The sequence below is a fragment of the Schistocerca serialis genome, chromosome 2 (genome assembly GCF_023864345.2).
Source record: "Schistocerca serialis cubense isolate TAMUIC-IGC-003099 chromosome 2, iqSchSeri2.2, whole genome shotgun sequence".
Lineage (NCBI taxonomy): Eukaryota > Metazoa > Arthropoda > Insecta > Orthoptera > Acrididae > Schistocerca > Schistocerca serialis.
The window spans coordinates 306,963,565-306,974,250 of record NC_064639.1 but is presented as its reverse complement, the minus strand read 5'-3'; the positions used below and the strand labels follow the sequence as shown (position 1 = coordinate 306,974,250).

Genomic DNA, 10,686 nt, shown 5'->3' with positions numbered 1-10,686 from the left:
TTCTATCGGGTCTGCCTTGCCTTATTGTTCTCCTTTGCAGGGCAGCCTACATGTCACAGGCAAGAATACGCTCTATGTTGTGTTGTAGTAGTATTGGCCTGTCCTATTGACCGCCTCTGTAGTGCATCCTATACTTCAGGGGCAAAAAATGGTTTTCCAACCACTGACACACAGGCTGCCCTTCATGATGGCCTGATTGTCGGAGTAGTATCGGCGAGCATTATCGACCAAACTTGCAGGAGCTACATGTGTGTAAGGGCGAAGCTGAGGGAAGTTTGCAGTGGATAGAGGGAACAAATAGGAACAGAGGGTGGCAGGACGGGATGGACAAAGAAAGGGGTTCAGAAGGGGCAGACAAAGAGACGGGGAGGAGGTATGTTGTGTGAGTAGTATCAGCATGTCTTTCAGGGGCTACATTTGCAAATGAACACCGGTAACCAGGAGGAGGGGAGGCAGACGCTTAGTGAGAAAAGTGGACAGGATGAGGTGGACACAGAAAGGCAGAGGAAGAGATGGACAGACAGTAAGAGGAAGGAGGTAAAGGTCCAAAAAAGGAAGGGGGAGGAGGCGACAGGCCAAAAAAGGAAGAGGGGAGGAGGTGAAGGGGGACAAGCAGTGACGTGCCAAAGGACGGGAGCAGGCAGGAGGTGACAGGCCACACAAGGAAGGGAGCGGGCAGGAGGTGACGGGCCAAAGAAAGGGAGGGGGGGAGGAGGTGGCGGGCCAAAGAAATGGAGGGGGGGAGGAGGTGGCGGGCCAAAGAAAGGGAGGGGGGAGGAGGTGACGGGCCAAAGAAAGGGAGGGGGGAGGAGGTGACGGGCCAAAGAAAGGGAGGGGGGAGGAGGTGACGGGCCAAAGAAAGGGAGGGGGGAGGAGGTGACGGGCCAAAGAAAGGGAGGGGGGAGGAGGTGACGGGCCAAAGAAAGGGAGGGGGGAGGAGGTGACGGGCCAAAGAAAGGGAGGGGGGAGGAGGTGACGGGCCAAAGGGAGGGGGGAGGAGGTGACGGGCCAAAGGAAGAGGTGAGGAGGTGATGTGCCACAGGGCGGCGGGGGAAGAGGAGACGATGGGACAAAGGGGGGGAGGAGATGACGGGACAAAGGGGGGAGGGGAGGAGGAACGACAGGACAAAGGGGGGAGGGGAGGAGGAGACGACAGGACAAAGGGGGGGAGGGGACAATGGGACAAAGGGGGGAGGGGACGACGGGACAAAGGGGGGGAGGAGGAGACGACGGGACAAAGGGGGGGAGGAGGAGACGACGGGACAAAGGGGGGGAGGAGGAGACGATGGGACAAAGGGGGGGGAGGAGGAGACGATGGGACAAAGGGGGGGAGGAGGAGACGATGGGACAAAGGGGGGGAGGAGGAGACGATGGGACAAAGGGGGGGAGGAGGAGACGATGGGACAAAGGGGGGGAGGAGGAGACGATGGGACAAAGGGGGGGAGGAGGAGACGATGGGACAAAGGGGGGGAGGAGGAGACGATGCGCCAAAGGGGGGGAGGAGGAGACGATGGGCCAAAGGGGAGAAGATACAGTTGAGGGGGGGGGGGGACTAGAATGGGGGGGGAGAGGAGATAGAGAGAGTCGAAAGGAGCACATGTACAGACAAATGCAGAAGGATGAGATTTTTTTATGGTTTTAGGGCGCAAAACTGCTAAAGGATGAGGTTATCAGAGAGACAGGGGGAGATGAGGTTATCAAAGAGACAGGGGGAGATAAAAGAGATTGTTACAGAAAGTGGGGAAGGAAGAGATGTGTGCAATACGAGTGACAAAAGCATACTGGTGAAAAGGCATGTACATACTAGCCTTTCCCCCAGGGCTCTCCTGCATATGCATTTGACATGTACATTGAACACAGAGCCTCCTCCCCTTCTCTGAAACCACCTCTTTCTGTCTCTGTCTGCCCACCTTATTCTCCCACCTTTATCCATCTCCTCCTTGCCACTCTCTGTCTCTTCACCTCCTCCTCCCTCGCTTTGTCCATTTCCTTCACTCCCTCTCTCTGATTGTATCTTCCTCCCCTCCCTCTGTCCATACCCTCCTTTTTCTCTCCTTTTCCTACTTGCCCACTATCCTTCTACACCTTCCACCCATCTCATACATCTCCCCTTCCTCTTCCCTCTCTGTCCACTTCCTCCTCACAATCACTGTGTTCATCCCCTCCTCTACCCATATCAAACTGTCCCCATCCATGTTCATTGGCCCCTGCAATACAGTTCAATAAAGTGGGGCAATACTATTCCCACCACCTGCCTGCCACACGGTGCAAGCTGTACACCAGGGGCTTGAAAAATCATTTATTTGCCTCTAACATACAGGCAGCATGCAAAACAGGTTAATATAGCATGCTGATACTATTCCAACACAACATGCCTGTAATACAGGGCAGCTTACATGTGAGGCCCTGATAATACTCCAACACAATATGCCTGTCACACAGGGCACCTTACATGTCAGACACTGGAAAACCTGCACCTGACATGTGGACTACCTTGCAAAGCAACTGGATTTGGAAGGCCAATACTGTTCCCACACAGTCGTGCAAGGCAGCCTATATGCCTGGGGCAGGAAAAGACTCATTTTGCCCATATCTCCGCTGTATTGGAGCTAGGAGGTTATAAATTCCACAGTGCTGATAGTTGTGAGGTCTGCTGTTTCTGTGCCAAATGTGGCTGAAATCGAGCCAAACCCAATTCCAACACTATGTGGCACAGAAATAGCAGGCCCCGCACATCTGTGTGTGTGTGTGTGTGTGTGTGTGTGTGTATAGAGAGAGAGAGAGAGAGAGAGAGAGAGAGAGAGAGAGAGAGAGGCATTTAAAATTGTTTGTCTGAATGTCTGGCGAAAGACACATCGGATTAGAAGAAGGAGTAATAAACGTTGTTCACCTCGAAGAGGGAAATCCATTAGCATAATGTTCAAGTCCCCTGCACCACTCTCAGCCGGGGGCAAGAGGGGAGGGGGAGAGGGTGGTGACCTTGAAATCTTAAATAGGACTGTCCATTTTTTATTGCAGATTTGGATTCTCCATGAAAAAATTTGTAACTTTTGTATGAACAATTTCTTTCATGACAGATGGCACCGTAATTGGCAAACATGGAAATGAGGCAACAATTGTTGCAGAACAGTACTATCTCAAAAAAATGTACATCCGATTAAGATGATTGAAGTACTTTTTTGATATTTTTGATAATGCTACCATGTGACACCTCCACAATTTAATGAAGCACAGACCACGATAATGCGCTCAGTCCGCGGTCAGATTGTGCATGTTACTTCAGTGATTCGGACTGTACACATCTCATAACGATTGTTTCACGATGTTAACGATTGCAGTAAGGTTCGATGTCAGTGCCGCGTATTTTCAGGCTCATAAAAATGTTGTTGGAGGTCGTCAAAGGCATGCTACTCTGTTCCCTGATACGATTGTTCCATCAGCAATGACTTTTCGCAGTACTGTCCACCAGTTTACTGGAACGGAAAGTGTTAAACCTAGAGAAAGGGTTCAACTGTGGACTGTGACAAACAAAAACAACAGAGTGAGAGTTTTACTGCGGTTGTCGCAAATCCTCACATTAGTTCTTGCCAAACCACAAGAGGTTCAGGAATTTCACAAAGAAGTGTTCTCAGGAATTTCACAAAGAAGTGTTCTGCACATACTGCATTCACACAAATGGCATCCATTTCATTTATCGCTGCGTGAAGAACTGCATGGTGACGATTTTCACAATCACCTGAATTTCTGCAACTGGATACAGGAACAACTGGCAGTCAATTAGAATTTCATTTCACAGATACTTTTATCCAATGAATCAAATCGCGGTCAAGTGAATCGAAATAATATGCAGTATTGGTCAGTGGAGAATCCCCATAGGATAAGGCAAGTTGAACATCAACACCCATGGAGTGTTAACACTTGGTGCAGTATTTTACGTACGCAGGTAACTTTCCTGCACTTCATAGAAGGTAATGTACAGTGACATTGTGGACGGTGTTTTATCCACAATAATGGACGATGTTCCACACATTCACCCGATTTGACTTCTGATAATTTTTTCTGTGGGGATGGCTAAAATAGAGAGTTTACATGGATGTACCAACAACCCCTTAATAAATGCGGCAGCAAATTCGCAATGAAAGTGCAAATATTGGTGCAGAGACATTAATACATGTTGGATTGTCATTCACACACTGAGTTGCAATGTGTAAGAAACAATGGCCAACATATCAAACATTTGCTGCATTGAAACACTTGAGAGAGGCAAGGTGACTCACAGTAATCAAGGACCGCAAGCTAGTGAGAGGCACGGGGACTCACAGTAATCAAGCACCGCGAAGTGGTAACACTAAATGCAGTCTAAGAATGCATTGCAGGAGGGCAGACAGTGTCACATGTTAGCATTTTCCCAAATATCAAATAATGTACTTTGATTTTCCGAACTGGATGTGCATTTTTGTGAGATATTACTGTTTTCCAACAATTGTCACCCCATATTCGTATGTGCCGATTACGGCACTATCTATCATGAAATGAAAGAAATGTTTCATACAAAAGTTATGTATTTTTTCATGAAGAATCCAAATCTGCAATATAAAATAGGAGTTGCTTTTTAAGATTTCAAAGACACCCCCCCTCCCCAGGGATGGTGCAGGGGAGTCGAGCGTTATGTTACTGGATGTCTCTCTTTAAGGTGAACAACATTTATTACCATTTTTTAAAAATCTGATGAGCAGAGAGAGAGAGAGAGAGAGAGGGGGGGGGGGGGGGGGGCGGCGGCTGTGAAACGCAATGTGCATGGGCTCAATAAGCTTCCTTTACTCGCCACTACACCTTTGAGCTATGATTGTAATTTAAGGGTTGCATTTGTATTATCCTGTATTTGTGTGGTATATTTGTTTGGTTTCTTATCATATTGTGCTTGTGATAGGCCCATTGGTATTTCAATAGTGATTGTGTATTGAGATATTGAGACTGTTCTGTATTAGTCATGATTTCTGTATTTTTGTACCAGATGCAACAGTTTTATCTAGTGCACGGAAGTTCTCGCAACAGGTGAGGGACCCTGTGTCAGGTATTCAATTCTGCAGAAATTAGGAGTCATCAGCAATTACTGTAAGTAATACATATGTAGTTACTAATATGAAGTTGAGCAAGGCCCTCTTTCAAGAATATCTGATGCTGACACTGGTGGTCATTGTCATGTTGACTCATTTTCTTTACAAAATCATCTGCCTGCTACATCATGCATGAATCTGGGGTTGCTTGTAGTGCTGTTGTTGACTGGCTTTCTTTATGTTGAGCGGTTTGTGAGGAATTTATTAAGTATCGGGATTTAATGGACGGGGTGGGGGGAAAAGGTTCACAGACTTGAAATTGATGAACCACATTTTAGGAAGAGAGGGAGTGGAAGGGGACATGATGTTGTTGGCCTTGTGTCTCTGGGCCAGTTATTTCAGGTAGGAGTTGTGCAAATGTTGTTTTTATGGTGGTAATGAATCATACTACACAGGTTCTCACATCTTTAATAGAAGAGTATTTAGCAGAGGTGGCAACTATGATGTCTCATGCACTTTTGTCTTACAAGGGGTTGGGCCATAGGTGGCACAATCACTTGGTGGTGAATCATAACATTAAATTTAAGAATTATGAGACTGAAGTATGAACCAACACTATTGAGGAATACTGAAGAGCCATTAAATCTGTTGTTGAAAGGGGTAAGAGGTGGTACTCTGTTCTTCAGGTTCATTTGCAAGAGTATTGTTGGAAAACAAGCATTCTGGAGAGGTTTTGTGTTTTTCAAGTTTTTATGAAATTATTTGGGAAAATGTACAGGCCACATGTTTCCAGTTGAGTGTGGTTGGATTTTCTATTTTTGTAGTTTTCTGTATTTTGGTCCTTCTTTCAAGAGGTATGAAGGGGAATTTTTAATAGCTTTTGTTTAGTTGGGTGGAGAGGGTGGCTCGGCTCAGTTGAGGGAGGGAGCAGTTTGGTTGGGTTGGTGCGGTGTGTTGCCTGTGTTCCTTGTGGAGATGGTTCCAATAGGTGTGGGAGGTGTTTCATGGCTTGGCATTCCATTCTGTTAACTGCTGGGTATTACTATTGTTTTGATTCTTGTAGATTAAGTTGTATCTGAGTAGTTTAGTTTTCACTGTATTTTATGGTTTTTTTTTTGGTGATGTGTTGGTGTCAGCTTGATCTTTCACTCATCTGTAATTCCATGTCAAGTATGTTACATTTTTCTAATGACTCTAGTTTCCTTATGTTTTAGTTGCTTTTTCATTTTTGTGTTGGCATCTTACCTTGTGTAATACACCTGAATTTATTTTTTCAATATTGCACTCCGTTAGATTTTGTTATTTTGTGTGAAGAGTGTAGAGCGATCTTTTTAGGATTAGTTTTTTGGTATCTCTGTACTTCAGCCATACAGTTAAATTTTAGTTTCTGATTTCACATTCTTTTTTTTTTGTGATTAGTCATTAGAAGGGTATTGTGATTTTCCTTATGATTTACTTTTTTGGTATCTCTCTCTGTAACTGTGCTACACAGGTCAATTCTAACAGCCAATTCCAAGCTTTGTTACATTATGCGATTTTTGGCAATATCTTCTTCCTGTCACTGTCTTTTTTCATGTATTTTACTAGTAATTAAGTTAGTTCTTAAGTTATATGTTAGTTTCAAGCCACCCAGAACCCCATTTTCTCACACTTGTCCTGTTTCTATATTCATTATTAACAGCTCCCACAATTTTGTAATTCGTGATTGCATTTTGGTACTGTGGAAACTTACGAGTATTTATTGCCATTATGAAATTCTGTGCATTTTTCACCACTGGGTCCAGTATGATGCCACTGATCAAAGCTGGAATCATATGCTAGAATTTATCCTTGCAAACATGTTACCTTGAAGATTTTTACTTCTATTTAAACAATGAAAAGTCCAGAGACATTATCTGCATCCCCTGACTGAAGTTCAATGACAAATGTGGACCTCCTGTATCACAATAGTACAGTTAACATATACAGTATTAAGTGTAAATATTGCAGCAGGGTATCAGGATTTAGGGCCCACATAGCACAAGTTCTAAATCCCCTGTCCAGCCATCAAAATTTCCCTCGGCCAACTCTACTCTTCTCTTAGAAGATGTAAAATAAAACTCCAAAAGCTAGTAGTACTGCTATCTATATTTATTTGTTTTTACTGACTGTACTGTGAGTTAAACTAAGAGCAAGTACGGGAGTGAGAAACTGATGACAACAAATGCACTTCTGGTAAAGGTATTAGAACTACTGTTACATTTCAGCTGTGCAACTTAAGTAAGTTTAAAGTCAAATGCAGCCAACCGATGAACATTTACCCAATTCGCGCAGTCCAAAGCCTAGCTATACAATGCCTAACAACACTGGGTAAAAAAGGAACTTCCACCCACTAGTACAAGAATAGCTCAAAGAAACTATTACTCAATATGCAGTACCATCTCTTTTTTAAATATATATAAAAAAGGGAGAACAAATAAACAATGTAATCAAAAGTGCTTACACTAATACAACAAACACCCATTTTGCATTACACAACAGAACAGCAGGTACCAACTTTAGAGGCATTCATCAAATACTTGTCATAAGATATTACTGTAATGTCAAACTACTCATCAGCTTTCCACCTGCTGAAGAACACAGCATGTAAGAAATACGGTATATTTTGATAGTCACAGTAGACTGGGTGTTACTGCAAAAAAAGTGGGTAGTCACACGTGTGAAAGCATAAAACAACATTCCACATAATGCTAAGGCAGACCAGTTAGCAAAACAAGCTGAGTACAAAGAGCAAAGACATCTTGATAAAGTCCTAGCATCCTACTTCACGTCCCACTTAAAGCAATAAATTGTAAGAAGAATGTGCAGAACAATGGCAAACACATTATCCGGATTAAGTACACCACTACACAAACATATACAACCACAGATCCATTGATGAGATTGGTGCATAACAATGAAACGCCCCTAAAAAATATTCTACAACCATTCTGCGACTGAGATGTAATTATGTATGCTAAAAAAATTGTTGTCATGAATATAACAAACTGCTTCTACCATGAAGAAGATAAAACACACCGTAAAAAGTTGTCAACCTGAAATATAGTTTGAACACCATGCACCTATGGGAGATAAGATGCTCTTCCCTTGGTCTGACCTTTGAGTTGACTTACCCAGGCAGTTTCAGGGGACCTAGAAATAATGTAGACTCCAAGCCACAATGTGACTTGGTACTTTTCAAACTAACAAAGCACTTCCAGAGGTGAAAGAAGTGATACAGAATAGATTAATTCTAGGAAGGACTCACATCATATAAACATGTAAAAATATGTCTCTTGAAATTTGTGAATTTAAGAAAATGGTTGTGAACTTGCATAATTAACTATTAACTGACCCAGGTACACAGCTGACTTCTACAGAGACCAAAATGCGCAGCACTACACAATCATATCTAACCAATTAAAGAAGGATGTAAAAAAAAATTATAACAGTATGTAGCAATGAAACTATGTCACACAACTAAAACCTATAGGGGAAGAATATATATATATTTGAAGATATGAAATGGTGAATTGGTTTCCAATGACAACATGAAAATTTAAAAACATGTTCTGGTCAACCTGTGAAGTCTCTCTGAATTCAACAGTTTTCAAGATAGAACCTTTTTTAATATGCTTAATCTCCCATAGATAACATCCAAAAATCTAGCAGCTCAACTAATATGATCTACAGCTTTACAAATAAAGGAGAATTCAAATTTTTACCAAATCTGCAACCGGTTTTGCACCACTTATCGGTGCATCCTCACACAATCTGTACAAAAACTAATATAATAAGAGCTCATATAAACTATTCAATCCCCCAATTCTGAGATGTAAATTAAACTTTTAAATAGCCAGTTTCTTTTTAATGAAACACGAAAGTACTCACACTATTTATAACATACGTTACTATGTCTTGACGAAATTCACATAGACCCTAGTTCCCTGGATCACTTTTGATAGTGTTGTGTTTTGAGCAGATCTGATCAATTACATTATACTTACTCTGGCTATCAGCAAAATTGTACTACAAAAACTGTTTCGGGAGGGGTAGGTAGTGTATGAAGCTTCGGTCAAGACAAATATACAAACAATCTGAAAATTATTGAGTAACAGCAATATAAATCCATTCAAACAGGTGATGAGAGCTGGTTCTTGTATGCAAATTAATTAACTAAGAAAACCCCAATCAAACTTGCAATATTTCTGTAACACATACTCGTAAACAAAAACCTGCAGGTAAAGTGAACAAATAGACCACAAACAATGAAGATCGAAATTAACTAGTAAATTAGGTATAACTTACTTCCACGAAATTTCCACTATATAGTTCTTCCAATGTCACATACAAATCCATAATAATGTTAGCACCTTTAGGTGTTTCTTGCTGGTTGCTAGAACCCCCTCCAAAAAACCCAAAATCCCCAAAAAAGCTTGCAAATGGATCGGCGCCATTCATCATGCCATCCTTCTTCAAACACTCTTCGCCACATTGGTCGTATTTCCGCCTCTTCTCTTCATCAGAGAGAACTTCGTACGCGGCACCAAGGTCTTGAAACTTTTGTGAAGCATCAGGGTCATCAGGATTTTTATCAGGATGGAGCTCCTTCGCCAGACGGCGATACGCCTTCTTTATTTGATTTAAGTTTGCACTTCGTGATACTCCCAATATGTTGTAAAAATCACGTCTGCAATAAATAGTTGAAAGATTACAACAGGACTTCCTTAAACATGCACAACCTGCTGGGCACACCACTAGTGAGTGTGTTAAGAACCGTACACGCGCATACAACTTAATTAGTGAGAAATTTTCATTTTGTTAAGTGATATAGCTAATGCATTTTTTATTCTGATAAAATACTCCACGAACATGTGATTTACGATTCACTGTGTACAGACAGACAACGTACAAAAAATACTACAGATATAAAATGCAACTCCTCTACAAATAAGGTTTAACGTGTATTTTACATACTTACCCTGCCAGCACTATCAGTACATTAAAAAACAAATTTACACATAGCAGAAGACACACACCCGCAGATGCCATCCTCCCGCACGGCACAGTTGTTTTGGTTGGATGTGTTTGATGTTGATTGGTCCACATGCTACAGAAGCGCAAACGACGTGGCGCAAAAATGATATTCAATGACAGTAGGAAGTTGTTGTTATTTCCATGTATTTTGCCATTTCTGTTCAAAGTATTTGTAAAATAGTAATAATGTAAACGACTTGTTACATTTAGCTAACGTATTTTCACCGTACAAATTCAAATTCTGTTTATTATTTTTTATCCGGAATGTTGTCAGTACTATGAATAGTCAAACTGTCAAAGCCGTCGATTGCCTTCTACAGCAAGATACAAAAACCGGAAAACTTTATAAACGAAAAAGGAGAAATCTATCGAAATAACGAGAACACTGAATATGTTGACAACAGATCAGTTTTAAGATACATTTTAACATAGATTACGACTGCAGAGAAAAATTAAAGAAACAATAGCTCTTATTGTCGATATACCGTTTCCCCGTGTTACATGAAACACTTTGGAAATTCGCGGACGTCCTGCACCACAACAATGAAAGAAAACACAATGAAATGAATTCCAG

The 10,686-nt window shown here is 42.0% G+C and overlaps 1 protein-coding gene across 1 annotated transcript in view; it reads right to left on the bottom strand.

The window, feature by feature from the left end:
• The window catches only part of LOC126457086 (dnaJ homolog shv), a 27,560-nt gene extending 17,350 nt beyond the window's left edge, over positions 1 to 10,210 (bottom strand). The window contains exons 1-2 of the mRNA XM_050093105.1: positions 10,057 to 10,210; positions 9,384 to 9,765 (exon numbers count right to left, since the gene is read on the bottom strand). Of these exons, the coding sequence (XP_049949062.1) occupies positions 9,384 to 9,765; positions 10,057 to 10,184 (510 nt within the window). The 5' untranslated portion in view covers positions 10,185 to 10,210. The remainder of the gene's footprint in view (positions 1 to 9,383; positions 9,766 to 10,056) is intronic.
• Positions 10,211 to 10,686: the final 476 nt, after the last annotated feature.